This window comes from Lissotriton vulgaris, chromosome 12 (genome assembly GCF_964263255.1).
Source record: "Lissotriton vulgaris chromosome 12, aLisVul1.2, whole genome shotgun sequence".
In the NCBI taxonomy this organism is placed as follows: Eukaryota; Metazoa; Chordata; class Amphibia; order Caudata; family Salamandridae; genus Lissotriton; species Lissotriton vulgaris.
The window spans coordinates 90,122,696-90,149,233 of NC_141700.1; the positions used below are offsets into that span (position 1 = coordinate 90,122,696).

Sequence of the window (26,538 nt, forward strand, 5' to 3'; positions counted from 1 at the left end):
GGGTTACCATGACAATGTGTGCTTTTCGAGACCAAAACACACTTTGCCTTTGGCCAACTTCCTTTCTAGATTAATGAGGGTTGGGCAGCTTACCCCACAGTAAAGTTTTGCAAAAACCATGCAAGAATAGAACAAGCATTGCCGGTTAAGCCGAAAGCCTGACTTACACCGCAAGACCTAGTCCTGCCAAGTATCACGCATCACGTGTTAGACTAACGCATTTCAGTGTGCTATTCTGCATTACCACACTGAAATGCATTGTCACGCATATGCATGTCTCAGCTCTCACTGAAAGTGCTGCCTAAAACTGTTGAGTGTGGCAGTGCGCCGTTCGTGGTGCGCTCGATGCTCCTGCACTTCAGTGTGGGGCTCCCAGCAGAGTTAAGGTTGCTGGCAGGCTCACACTCCAACTGCTACAATGTTATGTAGCACATCCATTATTCCCCGGTGCGCGCCTCTAGCCTGACGTCATCGAGTGTGTGTCCAATGACTGTCTGGCACTGGAATCGGAACACAGCCTCTGCCTTGACGATAATCACCGGAGGCGGCCCGGGCGGCAACCCTGAATTTCCCGGGCCTGCAGTGGCCGACGAGCTGAGCCTGTCTGGTGCAGCCAGTACTGTACAGCAAAGTCGTGCCTGCAATTATGGAGCTCCAAACTCACCAATCTTCAAGCCCGGACTGACTCATTGCCAACTGCGGCAGAGGTCCCAGTAAGTACGTGTGCATGGCAATTATCAAAATGCCAACACCTGCTTACAGAAACGGTGCGGCCAGGCGGGAGGCAGGCGAACGAGGAGTGATAATCCTCCCGTCCTTCCGCCACATTCTGGGGCCAGGTTGTGGACTGCAACTGGTCTTCCTCCTGGCTGTGACCAGCTGGCCTTGGAAAGTGGAGGGCGTTGAAGAAGTGCACGCCTGAGAAGGCACAGGCAAATTCCAGTGTCGGGGACACTCACAAGGGCAGAAGCATGGGAGTAGGAAGTGTGGGGGACGCGGGGATATATCCCCCCCAGATTTTGGAGTGGGGGGACACGGGGGACAAGGGTGGGGGGGACAAGGGGACAAAAGAATTTCCCCTCTCCCTACTGTCATTCGCAGGGCCATTAGCGCGCGAAAGCGCTACCTAATTGCCCTGCACTTGACCTGTGACCTCACCTGCGTGCAGTCAAAGAGGCCCCCGCCCTCTGCACTTTGTTATGCTGCATGAAGGCTCGGTGTTCTGGGAAGGCCCCTGGAGAAGGCAAGGACAGTATCAACTTCTCCTGGTCTGCCTCTGGCTGCTGCCCTCCTCCCCTCTTTCTTTATTCCTCCATCTCTTTCTGTCTCTGTCTCGCTCCTCCTTAAGTTCTGATTTCAAGAGCTCTTACCTACTCTCTCTTGCCTCTCCTTTTCTTCGTTTCCCTGTGAAATGGATCCAAAATAGGGGGAAAACACTTCGGCTGGAAATGTCCTCATTTACTGACCGTTTTATAATTCCAAAGAAAAATCTCGGGATGGAGAGAAAAAATAATTAAATACCGAAATAAAGCAATACAGAGTGGTCAGCAGACAGGCCAGATTGTTATTTACAGCCACACACATTCGTGCAACTTAACAGAGTTTGCCAGTGAAAGCGCTACTTTCTTTCTTTCTTCTTTCTTCGAACAACATTGTTTTCGCAGGGTGGGGAACCATTCCTAAAGGGACTGAAATACCTGGTTGATGGGTGAAGTGGAAATGTTTAATATGATCAATTTCAACTGTTTTAATTATTGTAGCTTATAAAATGTGTACTGCTGCTCTGTGTCGGGGATGTGGTCTTTTTTAAACCAAACTGCTTACAATTTGAAAGGATATAAGCAATGGACATTGAAACAGGTCCCTTCCTGGTCCTGTAGCCATGTTCTGAATTTTTCAGGCAAAATCACTTACTGATTTCTGAATAATGAGTTTTAAACTGTTAATGTATCCATGTTGCTCCTGAATTCATTTCACATGATTTGAATATTCTTGCATTCCTTATGAATGTTTGCTTTTTCCAGGGTGTTATTCATTTTTTTCAGGCAGCATTTTACTGTTGTCTAGTGCATAATTTGAATTTAGTCACAGCACAATTGTTGTGACTAAGTGAGCAAGGGACCGCTTTGTTCGCCATAAGTTGGCAGGGTATGCTCAGACGTGAGTCCCTTGCTCACTTTGCCACTGGATTCAAGCAAGCCTGGCTGAAGATGGCTGTAATGCCAGAAACAGGTCCTAGGAAGCTTGAATCCAGTCCAGGGACGGCATGGCTTGGCAGTTCGAGCTGGACTGTTCCCATAAAGCACAGGGTCAGACCTATTTGCATATGTCTGAACTGAGGTGGCAGAGTGGGCTAAAGAACGGTGATGGATTAAACCCAGATCTGTTGACTGGGTGTGACTGTTTGATGGGTTCAAATGCTCCGTCCATCACCCCCCCCCCCCTTTTTTACGAATTTGGAACTGGAGCACCATTTTCTGCCTTCATGACCAGTCCACCAGACCACACTCCTGACAGAGCTCATTCCGATGCTACACCTTACAAGGTCCGATAGACCTTGGAAGCCCTGGTGTCTTAACACCCGCAGGTGGACCCTAAGGGTGGCAAGTGTGAGTTAACCTTGAAGGCCTGTCCACCACAATCCATACTGCAGTTCACCTCCAGTCTTGCGAGCAGGCATACGAAGAAGCACACCCTAGATTGACAGTGACTCTAAGGTCACAAGATCCTTGAGGCCAGTCCACCGCACCCATTTGTACCTCCATTGGCCTTTTTCAGCAGTAGTGGTGCAACTTACCAGGGGTTGGCAATGTAGGATTTGCATGCACACCAAACTTAGGGGGTGATTATAATGTAGGTGGGACCGCCAAGTCACCCCGTCAGAGGTGGTCCCACCGCCATCGGTGACTGCATCACCACCAACCATATTACAATGGCGGGTGGTTCACTGGCGGTCGGAAAGACCAATCGCCACGCACCTGACTGACTCCTTGAGCCCGCCAGTGCAGCAGATAGGCTTGTGGTTCCTACAATGCTGTTGGTGCCTAACAGGCACCACAGTAGGGATTACGAATCTTACGATACCCCTTACCCGCCAGCCTATCCATGGCGGTTCACCCACCATTGAAAAGTTGGCGGAAAGGGACATTGAAGGCCTGTAGCAGGCCCCGTTCCCCCCAGCCCCCAGACATGGGACCTGGGGGGCACTTAAGAAGCCCCCCTACATATCACTGCACCATGTGGCAGGCACCGCATTGTGCCTGCCACATAGTGCAGTGATATATGTAACATGTCAGTTTTTACGTTGCGGCAGATGATGCAGCCAGCAGCACCTGCTGCAATGTAAAAGATATACACTGCGCACGCCATAGTGGCTGTCGCATTGTAATGCCTATCGTGGGGCCCCCACCTTGGAGGCCAGCAGTCCCATTCCCCGATTCGATAGCGGACGGACTGAAGTCCACCTGCCATCGTAATCAGCCCCTAAGTTTGCAAACTTCATGGTCTCTGCTTCATGCACAAACACTTGCAGCCTGCTTTCAGGCCACTGGAGTTATGCAGCAATGGAGGCCAAAATTATGTTGCAGTGTTGACTAAATGATGCAACAATAAAAAGGCTGCAGCGTAATGCAGTGCATTTTATGATATTTTATTATTTTGACATATTTATACATATTAACAGCCTCTGCAAAGCTTTTGCCTCATTAGCACCTGTGTAACATACAAATGCAGCAGTGGGAAAGGTGACCAGTCAACCTTTGCAAAAGGCCCTACACTTCACAGCAACATAAATCACATTTCTTTTAGTAATTTTTGATCTGTTTGAGCTACAAAGTTGTTTTGGGTCAAATCGTTAGATTACGCAGCAGATGATGTATTATGTGGCAATTATGATATAGTTAAGTTGAAAAACATTTTCCACTTAACTTAATTTTGCCCCAGCATTGTAGTTGATCAATTTATAAGTTCCTCAAACCCAAAAGTCGAGTTTGGGCACAATTTGCGTTTTAAAAGCAGTCCTACAACACAAGGCTACTTTTAAACTGACCTCAGGCTTCAGCAGTGCACACATGCAAGCGCAGAAAGAGCTGCTGGCCTCTAAACTGCCATGCCCTATTATATTCTAGGGACTTAAATGTAGTTCTAATCCCCCTGCCCTATTATGTACTAGGGCCTTATAGGAGAGGTCATGCCAATCATAGGGGTACCCTAACCCATAGTGCACCCTAGTGTATGTAGGTATTTTCACAGTATCTTTTAGTGTCTCTTTCAGAATAGCACTGGCCCTGGGCCTGTGTAGGCAGAGGCCAGGGGTCAGAGTCAGGTACCACCAGTACCAGTCAGCAAAACATTGGGAAGTGCCCAGGGTCCAGGATGGCTTTGCAACACTAAGGAAGCACAAACTCAGAATTTAAAACATAACACCATGGTTGGGGGGTTCTCTTTAATAATCAGAATTGATTTATATTCTAATGAACCCATTTTCCAACATTAGGATAAGGAAAGACTGGGGAAAAATCATAACGTTCTAATCTATACCTTGAAGTTTTCATGCAGCTCTTTGATGACGTTAATAGCTCACTCTTCAATGTTAGGATTTAAACTGCAAATACCAAAAGAATCTCTCAGACAAAAGCAGTAACTCACTGACCTATCTACTTGATATGCATATTGTGATCTGCGTGGTACACGTTCTTTGCGGCAGACATGTTACCCCAATGTGGCTACCTTACCAAGAGTCAAAACTCCCACTAGACAAACCTCTGATCTCTCTCAATAAAGAACATTAATCACCAAAGTTATCTTCACATTTGTATTGTTGCCTGAAAATTGCTGGATACCAGGAAAGCAGCAGCAGGTACTTTTCAAACCATAAGGCACTTGCAAACATGGCACCCCCAACCTAAGTCAGCGACCTTTCTTTGCTTGGTGCATGAAGATGCAAGATTCATATCCATTTTTTTAAACATTTGGTCTGATTACTATATGAATGTAAATAACAATAAAGCATACATGCAAACTGTGACCACGTGTCTGCTTTTCTCAATATTTCACTTCGAAAGTAATGCGATTCTATTTATTTAATGGGCGGTGATTTGTATAGGGTCACTGGAAAGTCCACAAGGTTGTCCCTGTCCCCCCCAGAATTTTAGTGTCTCCGACGCCCCTGGGCAGAAGGGCCAAATGCGAGAAGCCGGCCCCACAGGAAACAGCACGACCGGGCCGGAGGCAGGCACCATGACTATTGGCGAGAGAAGACTGCTTTCTTTTCATTCTTAAGACACCCTCTGGGCCGCGTCGGGCCTGTGGTTTCTCCTGCGATAGGCTGGCGCTGGGGGATGTGAGAGGGACAGACCTGATGGGCAGCTGCACCTTTTGCGTGGTTGGACACGAGGCTCAGGTCACACAGTGATTCCTAATGCACATCTGTTGATGTTAGCGCCTGCCCTCGTACGACACCAATGAAAATTAACTCACACACTCCTGGTACACAGCAGAATGTAAAGTCCTCAGTTTTGGGCTCTCAAGGAAGTCCTTGCCGTCAAGGTCACTAGCCTGGGCCCCAGATCCTCTTTGTAGGCGTCAAGGTGCTCATAATTAGGGTGATGAAAACTCAGTGACCTGAAACGTCAGAGGACGTGGTGAGTGCCCAGCCTCTTAACCTTGAAGGCCCTGACGCCACCCCAGTGCACACGCCTAGACTGCTTAATTAAGTAAGTATGTGGGAAAATCACATTCTTTTCACAGGAAAGTTGTGATTTTCAAATTCTGCTCCGATACAAGTTTAACAGGCTGCGAGGCAGGGGTGTACTATAGGGGCATCCAGCCCCATAAGTTAAGATTAAGCCAGGTTCGAGGGCAGGGCCGCAGCTAATCTTAGCCTAAACCCTTTTGTGTCAGAGGTAGTGTGAAAACCCAGAGGCTAGGCACATGTTGTGAGACCCGCAAGAAGTGACTCTCCCTGCTTTACTGGCACACTGAAAGAGCAATCAGCAGCTCACTGACAAGGCATGGGTTCATTTGCATGTCAGAGGCTCATATTTAGAATCGGTAACACCTTGGTTCAAAACACAAACAGCCGGCCATCAGCACAAGGCAGCACACCAACTCACTTCTAAAGGAAGGAGAAAATGTAGATCAACTGTGTCTTTTCCCTATTAAAAAGCGCAGTGTAAAAGACAAAAAAATATTCACTTTAATTTCGCACCAAACCAGGCAATATATTTTAAACAATGCACACCTGTCAAATTACTAGCGATTTTCGGGTGTCATGCAAGATTTGGTTTTGACACTAGCAAAATATGTATCACACCCGCAGATGCACTGTCAGGCCTGCCCGTCAGTATATTTTGATGAGAAACGCATCTCTTTCAGCTTTGAGAGAACTCTCATGTGCACAGCTCTATGAGTTAGCGAAAGCGAACTGTCACTTCATTGTCTTTGTATTTGTAACAGCACCACTAACCACCAAACGACAGGCTGATACAGTGTCCACGCCACAGCGCCCCAGTACAGTGAGTAGGTTTGTATAGCAGTGTTGCACTTGCAGGCTTCAGTAATAGCCCTTATACATAGCTGTTGACTCACTATCAGGCACTACATGCTGCTTTCAATACCAGAGTTTCAAACTGTGGTTGACTTCTTATTGTCTTTGCCGATGTAGCTCAAGGGAAGCATTCAAGGAGGAAAATGTGTTTTGAGAAGCACCAAAGAGACTGTACTGTCTGCACGAACCTCATGCAAACAGAGCATGACTTTCAATGCATTCCATGCAGGAACAGCGTAATCTGAAGTATACACACGTTTGCCCTAGAGTGCATTGCTACCCCTGCTTATATATATGTTTTCATTGCATATCTGAAGAGTATCTGCCTTTGTGGCTTGTTGCTGTGGAGGTGGACACTTTCTGTCCAATGGCTACCTGTGTTCTTGTTTAAGGAAGTACATATTTTCAGTTAAATCCTGCATTCGTTTAAGTAGATCCTACGTCCCGTGAAGTTTATGCTGCCATGTAGACCTGCATATCAATGAGATCATCTTCTGAGACGCTGCAGTGCCTGCCTGCCCCCTGTTACTGAGAACTGTGGTCATGCCGTCTGCCTCCGATGAGTGCCATTCCATTTCTGGTGCTTTGCAGCAGTTTTTAGACTTTCTTTCAGTTTCTCGTTGTTCAAATGGGTGTAATTTCTGATATTTATATGTTTCCCCCATCTTCATTCCTTGATTTTACTCGCGAGAAAGTGTCACTCACAGTCGTTGAATTGTCACTCATAGCTACACTGAAATTATTGAAATGTCACACATAGCAATCTGAAACCCTGGCAGCTATGAAGATCTATTGGCTTTGCCAATGCTTTTTTGAAAGTTGGACCAGTCTGATAACTCTGCGCATGTTTTTGCTGTTAGAGCCAGCCAGATCACTGGGTCTGAGCTGTATAACGATCGAGGTTTAGGATTTCCTTCTGCATGTTGAACGCACACTTCTTACATTTCCGGTCTGCCCGGTAAAACCAAGAGCCGGAAGTTGGCAGTTGCCTGGCAACGGAGATGCTTTTCCCCGGAAGTGTGCGAAGGGGCGGGCTCTCTCTGAACACAACAACCGCCTGCACGGAGGAGTCCAGAAACCCTCGCATGAAACTGAGCCCCAAAACTGTCAGCTCGAGTCAGAATCGGTAACCTGCCCCTCTCGTGACTTTCAGTTGAACTCTTACATAAACGTTATTGTTATTCGGTTAAATATGTATTATACATCGCTAATATGATGACGCTTTTGTTTTCTCGCTTACGTTTAAAATGTTTTTCGTTGCCTAATATTTATCGCTCTTTAAAATGAGTTACTTTGTTTTGGGAAGGAGAAAGCGCGTTTCTGATAACGGTGACAAGTGAGCATTAGAAAAATGATTAGTACCACCAGGGTGATCAAATTATTATATCACCATGGAAATTAATGTCCGAGCAAAACAATCATTAGCCAATAGGTCGAGTCTTGGAAGTGGACTGTCGCAGGAAGAGTGACTACACGATGTTAAATGTTAAATGTTAAATGTTGTATACTTGTAAAGCGCACAGCTGCCCCAGCAAAGGGGCGTCCCGGCGCTGTATACCGCTGGGGAACCCATCCTGGCTTTCCCTGTGAGATGGTCCCTCCTGGGCATCTCCAAGGTGAAGACAAGCATCCCCGGCGCTGATGGGGCCGTTAGTAGAGATTAAGCAAGCTATTGCCCAGAGTTGCTGAGTGGGACCCATGGTTGGAGTAGGCACCGAGGCGAGAATTATCGAGTCCGCTGACCATGGCTCAAGACCCTGCCGCGTCGGGAATCGAACCCTGGTCCCAGGCCGATCTCTGCTTCCGGGTCTGCCGCTTCTAACCAGTGAGCCACACCACTCCACTCGATGCATGAACTTACGCACTTGAGGGCTTATTTATGCGAGCACTGCGTCACTTTTGCACCACATAAAATGGTACATGCGTAACGCAGGGCTCTCAATCTAATTTATGAAGCCACGCAAAGCCATCCTTGGTGGCTTTGAGTGGCCTCATGTTGAGTTGGGCAATGCAGTACAAATCTGAGCCCGGGAGGCTCCATGGGCATTGCGGTTGGTTTCCCCAAGGCACACCCATGGATTTTGACACTACCCCAGATTTACAAAATCATGTCAACTTGGGAAAGCTCCACATCTGTACGCCTCTCAATGCGTGGCGTAATGAAAATATGTTTATTTCTCCTCGCATAGAAAGAGGAAAACGCCGCTTAGGATTGTTTTTATGCAGGAAGGTGTCCTGTTCTGTACGAAAACAATCCTGCCTGCACTATTGAATTCTGCGGCTGGCACCTTTGACCTGACAGGAATCAGCTCTATAATTATGCCCTAGTAGAACTGCAGAACCGTTACAGCTCTCCTTTTTCTGCAAAGTTATTTCACAAAGAATGTATTTGTTTCATATGTTAAAAGAAGGGCGATTCTCCCTAAGTACCGTGCTGAAAAAATTAGTTACCTTTATTTAAAGAAGTTAACAGCAAATCCTTTGTTTCATGCCAAAAGTTCTCTCACACTTCTCAGAGTGGTAGTCTCACACTGCTGACAACGCTAACAGCCCTCACAAATTAATAGTATTTCACTACTGACTGTACTCACGTCCCTTACACCAGCAGTCACACACATTGGACAGCACTCACAACCCTCACACACTTTTATCAACAGACCCTCTCATTATTTCCTGACTAATTGTACCTGACCCACTCTCACACCCCTCACGGGCTACCAGCAAAGCTAATAGATCCGATTGAAAACTGAAAGTGCCTATTAATTGATTGATTAGTTTGTGTGTTAGGGATTTTATGAATTTACAAGTGAGTGAGCGCAATAAAGAGTTAAAATAGGGGATAAATAGTTCTTTGAGTGCATGGATAAGTGTTTGAGTCCATGGCTTATTACTGAGTGTGCTTATGGATGGATGGATTTGTGACTGCTAGGATGAAAATTTTCGGGTACAATCCAGACATACCGACTTTACCAGTATGCCATGGCAGGCTGTTCTCAGCGTTGCATATATAGTGCGTGTTGTGTAGGATTTCTTGCATTCTTACTGGTTTTACGCCAGATATTTCTGCTCATGTAATCTTAGATATTCTATTTTTGGTGAGCCCAACATGAGGCCAATTTGAGTGTTGTCAGTGTGATAGTGATAGTGCTTGCTCAGATCAGTCAGAGGGTCTTCATGTAGCTTAAGATAAAGATTGAAGGAGGTAGACACTGAATATAGCAACGTGGAGTCAAATTGGCCAATTTTTATCTGCTGAGTGGGATCTGTAAGATAAGATTTGAACCATTTCATTTTCTTTTGAGAGTGTCAATTAGGCTTTAGTGGTCTACAGTGTGAAATGTTGTGTGAGGTCCAACAGGATGAGGGGACAAGAGGGGCCTTTATCAAACTACGGAGGAGAACATCTTATACTATAAATGTCTCTGACCAGGTGCTTTAGCCAGTGCAAACCCGTGATGGAATTTAGCTAAGAGTTCATTGTTAATGTGTTTTTTTTCATTGTGATACAACAGATCTCTCAATTATCTTAGAGGTGAAGGGAAAGTCTGAGATGGAGCAGACAGGTATTCCTTGTAAGCCACAGAGTTTTCTTTATGTATGCTAGTGTAAAAAAATATTTCTAAAGGGGATCAGTATTTTCCCACGGCGGCCGGCCTGGTGCTATCAGTCTCAACTATCAGGAGCCTCAGGGGGATAGAAAGCAGGCCGCCCCCCACTCAAAATACTCTCAACAAAAATGGCCTACCCCTTATAAGCTCTATGGCTAAAGAAAATTTCTGTTTTACTGAGACAGAGGATGTACATAAGCCTTCTGTCTATATAGACTGCACTGTGTTACAGATTTGACCGGCGCTAGTGCCTATGTGTGTGTGTCTAAGTGGTCCACCACCAAACTATATATGCCCACTTTCTTCCAATCGTGAAAAAAGGGGAGGGAAGGTTGACAGTGCCTCACGGAAGCAACACCAAGGGGCGGATTCTACCAGGCTGGTACTCGCCTGATTTCTCACTTCTCATCATCAGCTACTGTCAACCCAAAAATAAAATGGGAGAAAAAGAGAAAGTGCATTCAAACCAAAAAACAATTATGTGTTACACGTGTTAGAACCCAATGTGATATTGCCCATATCCCTAGTTAGTGGAATACAGATGTATCACAAATAAAAAGAGCAAAGCTAACTGGCAACTACTATCTTTATTCTGTGCTGTTAGCGCACTCTGTTAAAAGTCAACCGACATGTTTCATCACTGTGTTTTACTTTACCAGTGATTTCTTCAGGGTTTTGGGTCAGCATATGAATTGCACCTTTACAATTCTTCCCTTATTGTACCAGGTGGCCTCCTCTGACATGCCTACCCGGCCCCCGTGGAAGAATGTATCGTCGTTTGCAAACCCCTAACTCAGTAGTGGGTGCCAGTCAACCGCCAATCGGTCGGTATCATTGATGCGCACCGGTGTGGTCTCAGCTCACCCCTCGTGTCACGAGGGGTGAGGGGTGAGGGGTGAGCTGAGACCACACCGGTGCGCGGTTGACAGGGACCCACTACTGAGTTAGGGGTTTGCAAACGACGATACATTCTTCCACGGGGGCCGGGTAGGCATGTCAGAGGAGGCCACCTGGTACAATAAGGGAAGAATTGTAAAGGTGCAATTCATATGCTGACCCAAAACCCTGAAGAAATCACTGGTAAAGTAAAACACAGTGATGAAACATGTCGGTTGACTTTTAACAGAGTGAGCTAACAGCACAGAATAAAGATAGTAGTTGCCAGTTAGCTTTGCTCTTTTTATTTGTGATACATCTGTATTCCACTAACTAGGGATATGGGCAATATCACATTGGGTTCTAACACGTGTAACACATAATGGTTTTTTGGTTTGAATGCACTTTCTCTTTTTCTCCCATTTTATTTTTGGGTTGACAGTAGCTGATGATGAGAAGTGAGGAATCAGGCGAGTACCAGCCTGGTCGAATCCTCCCCTTGGTGTTGCTTCCGTGAGGCACTGTCAACCTTCCCTCCCCTTTTTTCACGATTGAAAGAAAGTGGGCATATATAGTTTGGTGGTGGACCACTTAGACACACACACATAGGCACTAGCGCCGGTCAAATCTGTAACACAGTGCAGTCTATATAGACAGAAGGCTTATGTACATCCTCTGTCTCAGTAAAACAGAAATTTTCTTTAGCCATAGAGCTTATAAGGGGTAGGCCATTTTTGTTGAGACTGGTGCTATCAGTGACAAGTGTTTGTTCAGTGCAGGGGCTTCCACGTCTGGGCTGGGTGGCCCTGCATTGTCTCCTGAGGGAATGTTGGATCACTTATGATTCTCCTCCTCGGCCTCCTAAAGGGGCCTTACCGTCCCTCCAAACACGATTTGTAATCCTGGGACTGAGCCAGCTTCTCTCCTGTGGGCCATCTATTCAGCATGGCCAGGTACAGCCCTTTGAAGAGTTGGTAGAACAACATATCCTCCATCTGTGACAGCTCCTGATGTACGGCCTTCTCTGTCAGGTAGCTATGGCAGATAGAAGACTCTGAACCAGTTTCAAATGCCTTCACAGACAGCCTTCTAACCCTGGGTAATGAGAGGAAACTGATATCATGGCTCAAATGGGCGATGATGACACGCACCAAGGTCCTTGTGCAACACCTTAGCAAGCCCTATGAGGCAGAATTTGCAGGGCCTTACACAAGAGGGATTGGGTGCAGGCCTTTCAATAACCGCACAAGGTTTCCCACAATGCACCTCCAAGGTTGATACAATTTTATGTACTTGACAGAGCCTACCTCCCACCCCCAGCGCATCAATTGTATATTACTGGCTGTTCCTGGCACATGTACCCATTATAGATCCCTGGCGGTGGACCTCAAACATGTCCTATGGGATTGTCCCCATCTCATACACTACTGGGGGAAGGTTGCACATCTTTCCGTGATCATCTGCCGACTGCTTCTGGACACATGGGATGTTGGAGTGCTGGGGATCTATAACTGGTCAAAGAAACTGAAAACAGCTGCTCGTTTACTGATTTAGCCCTAGTTTTGGCCAAGCTTGGAATGACGATGCGCTGAAAGAGTGCGACTTCCCCTAGCGCCGGTGAGAAGGTCTGTGGGTGAGGCAACTAGCTGCTGTTGCTAATGTCCAATCGTTCCAGTGTGGGACTAATTCCTATCCTGGTTCTTAGATTCAGGGCCGGATGACTCCTCAAAACAATCAATGGAAATATTAATGGATTTACAGCCAGAATACTAAGACTACACCAGGATTAGGCTTTGTTCACAATTTACATAACAAGCAGTCGTTTTACATTATTTATGGTTAGCAATTGGGTGTAAGAATTCAACATCAGATCTTCAGTGGATGGTCTGTGGTTAGTGGGGATGCAGTTTGTGAGAAGTCGGCCTGATATGTGATGTCCACTATTCTAGTGGGCACCCTGTGTCAGTCCAAACAACCCTTATGGTGATGGTTGTAAAGTCAACCTTATAGACCAGCTATCCTAGTTGTAGCATGGACGAAGCAGTTTTAGGCTTAAACTTAAGAGAGCATGTGAAGCCAGCTGTTTTACCATATGTAACCCCTTGAATACCAAATGGAAGGACACCACACAGGTTATATATACAATATATATGTATTTATTACTAACACAACCCCTCTGAACTCTTTATGAGGTCAGAGGCACAAGCACATGACAAGATACTTAATTATCATACAATAAGTTGCACAAAATACAGTTGAGCCCTAGGGGCGGTGCAAACCATATACTAAAATAGTGGTATAAGAACCACGTCACAAACAGGTAGTAGGCCTAGGGCCTAGGGAATCGCTGGGGCTACGCTGTACTACCAAAGGTTAGGAAGCAGGAGGCCCACGGGAAGCGTGTGCAGTGTCTTAACACACACGCGAGTTACCATAGCGGTACAATGGGAACGTAAGAGTCAGAAACTAGTTGATTTAGGGCACTTCCGGATGGACTAGGAGAAAGTTACTGAAAGCTAGGACACTTGGATAGTCAATACCCACAGGAGCACCGGAGTACTTGCGTTAACTCACCCACAGGAGCCGGGTGCATAGGTGTCAAGTTGTGTCGGGTTTCGTTGCTGAATCCTATGGAGACCTGTAAAAAGATACTGCAGGCAACCTGAAGAGAAGTGTCCGGTTGGATCCAAGGGTGGATCGAGGATGAAGTGTACCTGAAAGCAGAGGGGACAGAGTCTGGGTCACTAGCCAGTGACCAGGAAGGAACCAGGAAGGAACCAGGCGATGTTGTGAAGCAATCAGGTGATGTTGTGAAGCTTGTCTCTGCAGCCACGAGGTCCAGGAGGCATCGACGACGACCAGGCGCTGGAATCGAGCTGTCCCACGATGGATCTAGATGTCTGCGGTGTTGGTACCCGTATTTGACCCAACGAGCCTTGGCAAATGCAACCCACGCAGGAATCGAATATTCGCTTCGAGTCAGACTAGCAAGGTCTGGGGGGCTACTCTTTTTCAGGGAAGCAGGAGCAAGCCTGGAGCAACCAGGCCCGCGGTGTAGATTCAAAGGTTTGCCTTCACAGAGGCCACTAGCCAACGGGCAAGTGACCGGAAAGGTGTGTCAAGCTCAAAGGCAACAGCAGGCCCCACGCCGCACTCGTGGAGTGTGGAGGGCTGTGCGTCAGTGCAAATGTGGCTCGGGGCTGGGGCTTCTCAATCCCCAATGCACAACTTCGAGGGTGCATCAGAAGCTGTGCAATTAGCAATAAGCACGTTTTTCAAGATGTCCGGTCCCACGTCTCTCGTCGCCTCCACGGGTCTCAGCTCTGCTGCAGATGTGGGTTGGGGTCAGAGAAGTCTGGAAGTCCAGTTCTTGTCTGGCTCTGTGCTCGGGCTCCGGCGGGAGCGTCGACAAAGCAAACTGGCAAGTCGCTGTTGGTGCCTGTTTGCACATGGTGGTCACTCCTTGACCACAAGGGAGATTCTTCAGTCTTCTAGTTTCAGTAGAATGTCAAAGGTCCAGAGTTTTGTTTCAAGTTTCAGTTCAGGATAATCTAAAGTCTCTAGACTCAGCTCCTAGCTTTATACTGATTAAAGGGGCTGGATTACCTGCTAGGTCCCTCCTATGGGTGGGACCAGGGGATGGAGTGGTTACACCCCTTTCCCTTTGTCCAGTTTCGCGCCAGAGCTGGGGCTGGAGTGCCCCAGCAACTGGTTTGAACCGGGCTATGCATGGAGCACCTTGTGTGCCCCAGGTAGTGTCTCATTTCATTCAGCCCTCCCTACCTCAATACACTATGGTCTGTCTGGGGTGGTGCTAGCACCTCCCAAGATAGGAAACCTATTGTCCAGGCCTTCCTCGCTGGAAGGACTCCCAGCAGCAGGAGGTCAGACTTGTGTCTGTGGCAGCAGCATCCATTTTGTGATGCTGAGGCTCTGGTTAACTTTAACCGGGATTAACAGGAACAACATGTCTTCTCCCTCTAGAAGGGTGGAATGCTACCCCCGTCGCCAGAACTGGCGAGGGAGTAGTATTCCAAAGCGTATGACACCTTACATGACATGTTTTCATAAAGCCAAACCAAAGTTAGCATTAACCGCGAGGATTATAATGCACTTAAGAGTATATGGTATGGCTATATCATAGACCAGCTATAAGGACATGGTTCAGAAAGCTGCAGACAGGCTCAGCTCATGCTAGAGCACCATCTCACATTAAAACCAGGCACTCTGCCTTCAGGATTGTTAAGGCCTGCCATAGGAGTGACTTATAGGTAGATATGTGTCTAAATGTAATGGTAGGTATAGGGATACTATACCTAAGCAAGGGGTGAGTACACGGCCTTGCCCCAGCTGAGTGATCAGCCAGTTGTGTCAATGTGGATGGGCAGCCAGGGGTGGCATAATACATGCTGCAGCCCCTGGTAGGCCTTGGATGCACCTATGCCCTGGGTGCCTATGGTACACTATACAGGGGCTCATAAGGTGACCCAATATCCAATTGGAGATGTACCTAAAGTACATGGAGTCCATTTTACAGTGAGAGCAGATAGCCTGGGGCCCTAATTAGCAGGATCCCAGGCCACCTAAGTCGAAAACCAGCTAAACACTAGGCAAAAGGTTGGGGTAACCATATAGTCAGATATCCACCTTCCTACACAGTTAATTGAGGAAAGGAGATTTTTAAAATTAGATTTGCATCTTTACTGTGTGCCATCCTTAGATGAGGTGATAGGTGAAATCAAAGTGAGGCAGCAAATATCGAAAAAGCGTGCTTTCTTGTTTTCTCTTTTTTATTTTTGGACTGGCAGAGAAAATATGTCAGGTGCTGGAAGTCAAGCATGAACGACCAAGTAGAGAGATTTTCAACTAACTGGGCTGGCTTGTGGGTTTGTAGGGTGTCCTTTTCTTACACAGGAAGCCTACACGGGAACCTTCTAAAGAAACGCCAGGACCCAGTATCATGGTAGGATCAATGGTTGGTCCCCTCTTTGCCACTTTGAATTGGTAATAACAAGTAGGCTTCAGTTGCGCCCCCCCTCCACATTTCCTGCATGTTAACAATACATTTGAGGTTTTTTTTACCAAGTACAAAGGCCTCCACATTTGACGAGGTTGATTTGTTGCAAATTTTAAAAAGTGGGATAACGGTGGACCTGGCTTTGTAAGCCAGCATAGCGGACGTGCTCTGAGCCGACTCCGTCCAGCCCGCCATATATCCAACATCTATCCTGACATTCCTGTCTGATTAAGACTGCAAATAGCGTGTCTGGGGCGCAGCACCGCTCCTCTGTTGACAGGTGTCCTCTGGGAGCTGGGAGCCGTGATTCAGCGGCGGTGGAGGAAGGGCCTGGCCGGGTGTGGAGGGCCCGAGAGTTAGCAGCGGCGCTTCTGAGAAAGATTCGGGGCCGAGTACGGGGCTAGGCCTGGCCAGCGGACACACCGGGAGGCGGTTTACGGCCTAGTGCGGCAACCGATCAGCAGGGAGGAATCGTGCGGGGGCCCGGAGAATCAGAAGACGGGCCTGCTGTGGTGAGACGAGGGGACCCCGGCGGTAAGGTCAGACCGTGGCAGTAAGGTGGAGTGCCTGCGATGAGGGGGGCGGATGATCAGGGGACCTGTGAGGGGCTGCAAGGCGCGAGAGCACAGGCGGCCGGCGATAGGGGCGGCAGGCCTTCTCCCCGGAGTGCTCTCCTCCCTCGGCATTGTGGTGAGGGCCGGCGGCACTATCGGGCCGCGTGGGGAGCCTCCGGAGGTTTAGTTGGGTGCCTCGCCCCCCTCCCCTCGGCAACGCATGGTGGTCTGCTGATGGTCCTGGTGCAGCGGCGGCGGTGTGGGGTCCCCCCTACCTTTTCTTCAGGGTCACAGCGGGGATCGGAGGCCTGGCTGGGCCGTGTGAGGGCCACCATAGCTGCGATTAGCCGCTCTGCCCCCCTCCTTTAGACACATTGACCCTGCTGGGGCCTCCACGCAGGGACTCGGAGTGCCTTCCCACCATCTGCACTGAAAGATTTTGCCGGAAAGTAACGGAGCTGTGGGAACGGCCGGAGGCTCTGTTGGGCTGCACCCACCTCAGTGACATTTTCCCACGCCTGTTGGGCCATTGGCGCTTCAGTGGGAGTAGGGTCTTGGCGGCAATATCGGGCCGCGTGGCTGGGACCTGTGGGTTGGGTCGCCTGCCTGCATCTCGTCACCCGCTCCAGAACCCATTCTGGCCATCTGTTATTTCTGGTGATTCGTGGTACGGGCCACAGGTGTGAGGACTGGGCCGGTGGAGGTGCTCGCCGGGGCCTGTGAGTGGAGCACAGGTGTGTGGGCTGGGTCAGTGGACGCATTGCTTGGGGCTAGCTGCACAATACATGCCGGTCCGCGTGTCCAGGTGGATCTGAGCCCGGGGGGGGGGGGGGCATTTGGAGAGACAGTGTTGTGGGGCCCAGTGCGTGTTGGTGTGCATTCGCGGTCAAGTCGGGCCGCGGGAGGAGCTGCTGTAACCGGTATTGGAGCATCACTTGGTCTGGGTTGGGCCGGTATTGACAGCCTAAGGCACAGCCATGACCAGGGACCCGAGGGGGGCTGGCCTTGGGAGATCAGACATTGGAGCCTTAGCAGAGGGGGCCAGTGTGGCGCAGCGGAAATTCACTTGTTGAGTACCGGGATGTCCTGAACTGGGCTTATGTTACCGTCAGGTGTGAGCTGGCGGGAGCCCTGCCAGATGTGTATGGGCTGTGAGTTGTGGATCCATTGGTTGGGGTGGTGCCCATCCCTCTGTTGAGGATCGGGGATCAAATGTGCCGCAACAGAAACTTAAGTGTTTGGGTTGAGGTATGGGTAGGGTTTTTTTTGGGGTAGAGGTTGTTTCAGTTTTCAGGTCGCACTTCCATCACAGGTCCAATACGGGCTACACACACTCCACCGAGGCTTAGTATTTGTGGTGAATGACGATGCAACCCCCAATGGCTAGTACGTCCGAGGGTGGGCTTGGGACGCAGGGTGGCCTTCGTATCCTAAGCGGGAACGTTCGAGGGGCTTTAGACAAAGTCAAGCGGGGCCATACTTCAACACGTGAAGCGGACACGGGCAGACATTCTTATGTTATAAGAGACGCACCTTATGGGCACAAACGCTCTTTGCCTGCAGCGGTATGGATTCCAACAGGTTTATCATGCAGGCTTTTTGAAGGGGTCCCGGGGGGGTGGCCATATTGTACATCTCAGGGTCCCTAACACGCATGAAAAGCAATGGACAGATTTGCAGGGACGCTATTTGTTTGTCCCGGGTAGGGTCAGGGAGGAACCCCAGATTTTAGGTAGTGTTTACGCACCACCCCGTTGCAGTGGAATTTAATCGAGCGGCAGCGGTCCTTGTGGGTGGATATGCCCAATATATTGTCGGTGGTGGTTGGGGACTGGAATGATGTTATACAGGTGGCACAGGACAGGTCAGAGACGATCCCAGATGAGATAAACCGACTAAACTACATTCTCTTGTGTCAAGGATGGATTGGGTTGACATGGCGGGTGCATGGCGTGGCTTGGGGCTACACCTACCTTTCAGCAGTCCACAAATCCTTCTCTAGATTAGATTATATATTTGTTCCCCTGGCAAGGGCAAGTAGCGTGGTGGCGGCGGGGATACTGCCTCGGGGTCTCTCAGACCACTCCCCCGTGTTTATAGTTAGATACTGGCAGGGGGAGCCAGCCGTTTCTATGGCGTCTAGCGGTATGGAATATTCAGAATGCGGAATATACTGCCCGTATGGGAGAATCCATCGCCTAGTATCTGACTGGGAATGTGGGATCCGTGTTCAGTGCTGCCACTTTGTGGGAGGCGTTGAAGCCCACTCTGAAAGGGGTGGACATATCTTGGTGCGCGGCTCGCAGGCAGCGTAGGGAGGAACTGACTCATGCAGAGGCGAACATAGAGATGCTTGAGCGGCAGAACCGTGAGTCTGGGAGTGAGGCAATTACTCATGGCCCGGCAGGAATGTGCAGCCATGCTGATGGATGAGGTACGTCAGGTCTGGCCGGCAACCCGCAGCATGGTGTACCATTGGGGGGACAAGTCTGGTAACATGTTGCATCGCCTTTGCCAGGCACTTTTCACGCCCAGGCCCTACTGGGAATATTGCATCCGGCGGGGACCCCGATTACGAATCCTCCGGCTATAGCGGAGAGTTTTGCTACATACTTTGCCAACCTCTATGCCCCCCGGGAAAGCCTGGCGGCTGCCCTAGTCAAGAAATTAATTACAGATTTGCCACACAAGGCGCTGTCTGATGAGCAGCAGGACCAGCTTCCCCCGGACTGGAGACATGCGGAAGTGGTGGTGTTTCACAAGCCCGGGCGTCCCCCGGAGCACCACGCCTCTTATCACCCCATCTCCCTCTTAAATGTGGAGGCCAAAATCCTGCAAAGGCGCTGGCCAATCGACTGCTACCCCATATTGCGTCGCTGGTGCACCCCGATCAGGCGGGGTTTATGCCCCCCGCGGGCCACTCTGCACAATATCAGAAGGGCGCAGGTGGAGGTTGCGGCGATTCAGCGACTTGGGGAACCGGCGGCCCTACTTTTGGCTGACATGGACAGGGTGTTTGATTCCCTGAGTTGGGTATACCTGTTTGCCCTGCTTCCTAGACTCAACCTGGGCCCGCGATTTCTTTCCTATGTGAAATTTCTATATACAGGCCTGACAGCGTTGGTGCGAGTTGCGGGCACCGCCTCCTCCACCTTTGCGATTCAGAGGGGCACGCAGCTGGGTTGTCCCCTGTCGCCGTACCTGTTCACCTTAGCCATGGAGCCCTTGGTGGCCTGGGTGCGCGTGGACGCACAGGTTCGGGGGTTTGAGTGGGCCACGGGTATCTCCGATAGAATATCATTGTATGCGGATGACGTTCTCTTCTTCTTGACGGCTGTGGACACAACGGGGCCACGGCTTCTGCGTATAATGCAGATCTTCGGGGAGACGTCGGGTCATTATATGAATCTCCGCAAATCCACATTGTGGTTCCTGGGTGGGCAGACGAGGGTGGGCGCATGGGTGACCGCGGTTCAGTCGGCTGAGGGTGGGTTGAAATATCTGGGGGTGGTGCTCTCGGAGGTACCAGCAGTAGCCTGGGAGCGAAACATGGCACCTGTGTGGGAGCGGGTATGGGCTGACATTAAGTCCTGGTCTCGTATGCCCCTGACGCTGTTTGGTATGTCAGCGATCTTTAAAATGGTAGCGCTTCCCCGACTTCTCTACCAGCTACAGATTCACCCGTACCCTATCCCGCCTACATGGTTCCAATTGGGGAACTCTGTGCTGGGGCAGTTTCTGTGGGAGGGAGGGAGGGTGCGAGTGATCATGCGCACATGCTTCTTATCTACTTATTATGGGGGGCTGGCATCCCCGGATCTCCTCTCATATTATCAGGCCTCGCACCTACTGGTCCTCAATGAGTGGTGGTATGGGGATAGGGAGGATCCGGCGGACGCATTGAAACGCTGCCTTATGGGCCATCACACACTGCACACAATGTTGTATTTGGCGTGGCTGCGGAACGCACTGCCATCAGCTACACGGGTGGTGTTCATGGTTGGAAGCAGGCGCTGCTTCACATAACTGGTGGGGCGTCCTGACCCGGGAGACTCCATGGTGGAACAATGGGAGGCTGCCCCATTTGGCGGCCCTTCTGGGGTTTCGGGGATGGGACGCCATCGGTATCTCCACCCTGGGTGATGTATTGGGCGACACAACACTTAAATCCTTTCGGGATCTCCAGGGGGAGTTCCATATGCCCCAGACACAATTCTATTGATACCTACAGCTGCGCCATGCGCTATCTCCTAGCCTGCAGGGTCTGGAGTCCATTCCTGAGTTCAGCACCATTGAAGCTAAAATCTTTATGGGTGACTTAAGGGAAAAAAAGATTTCAGGTATTTATAAGTCCTTGGTCATACATTGCTCCCCTACACTTCAGAAACTCTGTGGGGACTGGGAGGCAGATGTGGGCGGGTTGGAAGAGGAGGACTGGACAGAAGCCCTGGCAGCCCCGCGGGCGGATATGGCGATGCGGCTTCGCCTAGTCCAATTCAAATACCTTCACAGGGTCTACTTTACTAGGACACAATTGTGGCGGGCGGGGATGATCGTTTCCCCGGAATGTCTGCGATGTGACTGGGCGGAGGGTACATTTATTCATACAGTTTGGCAGTGCACATCATTGGTTCGTTTCTGTAGGGGGGTCTTTGCATGTCTCTCAGAAGTCCTGGGCTGGGAGCTCACCTGCACACCACAGCTGGCACTGCTGCATGCAATGGAGAGGGTGGGGGCAATGTCTATATACGACACCTTCTGCTCCTTGGTCTCACCCTTTCAAAACGAGACATTGCTAAAGCCTGGAAGACAACGAGGGTTCCATCTGTGGCAGCCTGGAAAAATGGCCTGGACTTTTGCATGGGCCTGGAGCAGCCTATCTTTGTGGCAAGGGGGTGCCTGCGCAAACACTATAAAATTTGGAACCGATGGGCGGAGTATCGGGGCCTCTGGCTGGAACCCCCAGCTATGGAGGAGCCCTTGCTGCCGTTTTAAGCTGAGGATTCCATATGGGGGGGGAAGGAGTAGGGGGGTTGGCGGGTCGGGATCAGGATCTTCTGAGCATTTTCCTTGTATTGTTGTGGACAAGGTGGTATGGACTAGTGCGACCTTTGAGGGGAGGGAGTGGGAGAGGGGAATTGGGGGTGGGGTGTGCTATTGTTTTATTCTCCTGTATATGGGGTTGTTGTTTGTGGGAGTGGGGGGACAAAAGAATAAAAAACAAAAGTTGTTTGCTGTCCTAGATGTATTGGGTACGCTTTGGCGTTTGACTCTGGTGTTCAGGGCTCTGCATGATATATGCAAATTGACAAATAAAATGTGTTTAAAAAAAAAAGTGGGATTACCTCACTCAGGAATAAGGGTACAGTAATCCCACATCATTTGTTATTCCCCATACAGCTACAATCTCTGGTTACCGTCCTAAATGGTAATTAGAGGACACTCATAACTAGGGCCAAGGAACGATCCAGCTTCACTTCTGAAAATACAATGTGCTTAAATCTAAAAACAATTGTCATCCTGATTCAATACTTTCTCATACTACTTAAAGCAAATTCTCCTAAAACACAACGTAAAGTATTATTTTTTCGTTCCTAATCCTTACTTGTAATGGATATATGTGAAAATAACTAATGTTTCCCCCAAGAAAGACAGAACCACACCAGAAAATCGTAATCACAAAGTTTTAGGACGAGGAGAGCAAGGTGGAACTCGCAGCTGAATGTATAGAAGTGGGTGAATGGTGTCTTGGGTCTTCCCTTTGAAATATATAAATGTTATTTAAATGTGGTGAAGGTTTTATTGATAAGATTATAATGTTAATGTTTTTTATTAGTTATGAAATATGAGATGTGTACATATATCCATCCTCTCACATATTCTATCCAATGTAATCCTCAATAGTATAGTAGAACCTTTGAAAGCTTAATCACTCTGTCGTTTCTAATTCCCATACTTTATTGGAATTTTCCACATCTGATTTTCACTGAATTTCTTCACGTTTTGCCTCTTGAATCTTGTCACTTTTTTTTCAAATAGTTGGTCTTTAAGTTTCCTCTTATGAAGTTTCCAACGCTTTCCCTGTAGGGTCGTTGCTGTCCTACTCATGATTAAAAAAAAAAGCATTCAGTTAGAAAGGTATAAAAAATACACTAGGTTAGTGCTCCCATTCTTTTTAGAACCACGACCCAATTTTTAGAACAACAAACTTTCACAGCCCACCTATCTTTAATGGAAATATGGCGGGCACAATTTGTGAATTTAACTAAAGCATTGAGTGGTGCATTATCATTTACAGACATCACATTTTCGATCAAAAGGCCACTAAATTTATATAGGCATACAACACGTTATTCTGATTATAGCACACAAAAGATAAAATGTTATTTAAACCTTTTTTTATCATTTGTGCATCACCAAGTAAAGTGTCTTGATTTGTTTTGATCGTATTAAAATCTGTTGTCAGCACACTTCAGAAGTACAAAAAAGGTGCTTCATTATTTCATTCCTAACTGCTAAATGCATACAGTTCAAGTAAAGGTATTTAGGTTTTGTTGTATGTTGCAGAAAAACAACTTCCTACAGCCTTTCCTTTCACGCTGCCTGTAATCCAGCAAGATTGTTGCACAATTCACTTTAAAAACCTATCTCACTTTGCAATCAGAGAACGAAAAGTAAACACCAATCCCCATATTAAAAAAAATAAGGGCCTGATTAACAGTTCGTTGGATGGTTTACGCTGTCACAAACATGAGGGATGTCCCATTGGCCTTTTTTAAAAGTGCATAATATTCAATGGCACTTGTAATACGGCGGTCAGGATATCTGTCTTGTTTGTGATGGAGTAACCCGTCCGCCAAAGTCTAAATTAGGCCCTAAGCAGCAATTTGTCAGAAGACATAGCTGACATGTATTTTCTGCGTTTGAAGCACCAGCAAATGCAATAAACACAGAATTTAAAACCATCTTTATTTATTGGTCTGACTTTCCCGACCCTCCAAAAATGGCGTACCACCAAACAGTGAATCTCGACCCATAGTTTTGGAAATGCTGCTAAGGGTGTAATCCACATGTGAGGTTGAACTGGTTGGATTGCTCACTAACATAGTACACAATGAAAACAAATAAAATTGCACAATACAAAGAATTGTGAATACATTTAATAAAAGTGTAGTGTAGTTATCTATTGTCTGAGAAGGTGCATTTCTTCGTACAATGGAATGCAAGCCGGTTTCAGTAAAACTTGTTAGTATCAATGGATCAAAGTGACAAGAATGAGCAGCCGCAAGGCCTCTAACAAAACATTGGTATGAGAATGATGATGTGCAAGGGTCCTTATGGTTATAGCTTGTTAGATGGAGTGAGCTGTTGAAATTCAGCAGTCAGTGTGGAAGGCGTGGTTGTCAACATAAAAAGTTCATGGCCTTACAGGGTTGAATATTACCTTGACTTTAAATAAATCGCTTTCACACTTGACCGAGACCAGGGACTCCACCTGTAACTAAATTGACTGTATTTGGTTTAAAAAAAAATTTTTTATTGTGAACAGCGAAGGCGTTGGATTGTACCGATCTTGAGGTCTCATGGTTTTAGACATTGTCGGACAGCTTTCTTATTTTTTTAGACCCTGCCTGCTCTCTATATATGTTACATTGTGTAGGTATATTTAAGGGCTGTGATTAGATGTAGAAAAACCATGAGATAATGAAATATTTCTGGTGTTGTAAATTATTGTTTTTTTAAATTCTGATTTTAATATTTATGTTATGTATTTTAACGTATTACTTTTTAGGAACTATTAATGCTTTTTATAAATGTGCTCTATACAATTTTATGGTTTCCTAAGACAAAAACCTAATAAACTTTACTTTGAATTTAGTCACTATTTCTCAGCACTGTATTGCCTGAGCGGTTGCACCAACTGTTACTGTATTTGAGGCACTGAGGTGGTATCTTAGAAATAGGTTTTGATTGGTGGTGTTTCTGTAATGTTTGTAAGTGTAGGTAGAGTGCGCCACCATTGGAGCACTGTAGCCCTTCGAAATCACAATGGTGTTTTAATGGAAAGGAACTGCGCATAGTTGAGTTATGTATAAAGTGTCCAAATGGTTTCAATGCCAGGCGCTTCTCATTATTTGTTCATGCAAAATGTGACTGTAGTATTTTGTGAACACCCACAATTCTCTCTGTAATGATAAATCTCTATTATTTTTTTATTTTCAGCGCTCACTTCTATATCCAACCTTTCTGCTACACTAGATCTTACCCAGAGGCTCATTGTGTCTCCGAAGATGTCAGAAGGCGATATATTAACGAACAAGCCAAGGTTCACCTTCCGCCACTTGCCCAACAAGAAATTTAGCTTCCTTGAGAACAGGGACACGAGGGAGCTGCTGATGAAATGGTCCATGCATGGACGATTGACAGCACAGGCTTTCGGATATGACCAATATTTTCAGGCGTACGAAAAGGATGAATTTGCTGAGGCCTTTTTTAAAGATCCCAATGTTACTTCGAACTTAAAGTTACTCTCATCAACCGCGGGACAATGGATGACACTAGGTGCAATTGTGAAGAAAGTTGAAGCGAAAGATGTGCCTTGCACGCAAGTTTCAATGTCTTTCTTTGACCGCTTATTCACTGAAGAAATTGTTAAAGAGACGGGTCACATTAACAAGTGTTTTGATGATTTTTATGGTGATTTTACCATTTCTGATGAGCTCAGAAAGGTTCTGGTAATGGAGGATTCTGATAAATATGACATATTCAGCCAGGCAGACCGGGAAGAATTAATTTTCCATCTCTTTAAACATCTTTGCCTTGGAGGCGCACTTTGTCAGTTTGAAGATATGGTTGGGCCCTACTTAGACACAACAAAGGCCATGTATAAAGAGCTGATCAGTGTTCAGAAAGATCCAGAAACCAAAGCAATAAATATAATATCTTCAGTTTTCAAAGTTGTGGCCTACAGTGAACATGGAATGTGCTACCCTGCAGCTAAAAAGCATGAACAGACATTTTCCTACCTGATTGTCGATCCGTTAAAACGCCATGTTCACATTTTGTACCATTGTTTCGGTGGGGGATTATTTATTGGCTGAAACTTCAGAACTGTTTCTAGAATTAAATTACTGTTATTTTGGTAAAATATCTTCTCATTAAGGTTGTTTGAATAAAGAGCTAGCTTTTGTGCTCTAAACACGAACTCAGATCTACGGCCATGGAAAAGAAAACCCTGGAAATCCGGTTCCAGATATCGACACAAAATCTGGGTTCTAAATATTTTTGAATAACGTTACTAGAATTATCTTTTATCGTGTAAGCAACAACACCCTCCTCTTTAATAGGTTTTTGTATATAACAAAGTTGTAATAAAAATGTATTTACACTGATGCACAAAACAAGACAATGGCCTAGCTCTATTCTTTCGCACCCACCAAGGTTTATATGATGCTACGCTAAGCCCCTCGCAGTGATTAAATTGTGTCTTCTCTGTCTTGGCTCTGAACTTCTTTAATAGGATTAAGGTTCCAGAGGTGATGTCTATGCAGTTAGTGAAGGGATTTTTTCTGTCAGATGATCCATTTTGTAGATGGGATGCTGAGCTCAGCATAAATGCTCACAACAGAATTGTCACTATGAGGACATTTGCAGCGTACAGGTAAAAACTAAAAAACTCCCAAAGATTCTAAATCATACACAGTAGAAACTGTTCAAAGTTGTCGTCCGATACAAAGTTGACAACTCGTAATGTCTTGCAGAATCTCCAGTTATTCAGATTATCTTCTTGACCTTCCAATGCCCAGCTAGAATATGTTGACATATTGCCAGCAGAAAGCCAAGTACCCTTAACAACTCTGTTTGTGCCTTGATTACAACATGCAGGAAGAGGAGAGAGAAGCTGTGAATAACCTATTTTTCCAGAGTACAACTAAC

At 47.2% G+C, this 26,538-nt stretch overlaps 1 protein-coding gene across 1 annotated transcript; it reads left to right on the top strand.

Annotated features, from left to right (window-relative positions):
• Nucleotides 1-7,567: 7,567 nt before the first annotated feature.
• CFAP300 (cilia and flagella associated protein 300) lies at nt 7,568-26,099 on the top strand. The gene is made up of 2 exons (XM_086946364.1): nt 7,568-7,673; nt 24,826-26,099. Exon 2 carries the CDS (start codon nt 24,894-24,896, stop codon nt 25,701-25,703), a length of 810 nt encoding a protein of 269 aa, XP_086802490.1. The 5' UTR covers nt 7,568-7,673; nt 24,826-24,893; the 3' UTR covers nt 25,704-26,099.
• The last annotated feature ends 439 nt before the right edge of the window (nt 26,100-26,538 follow it).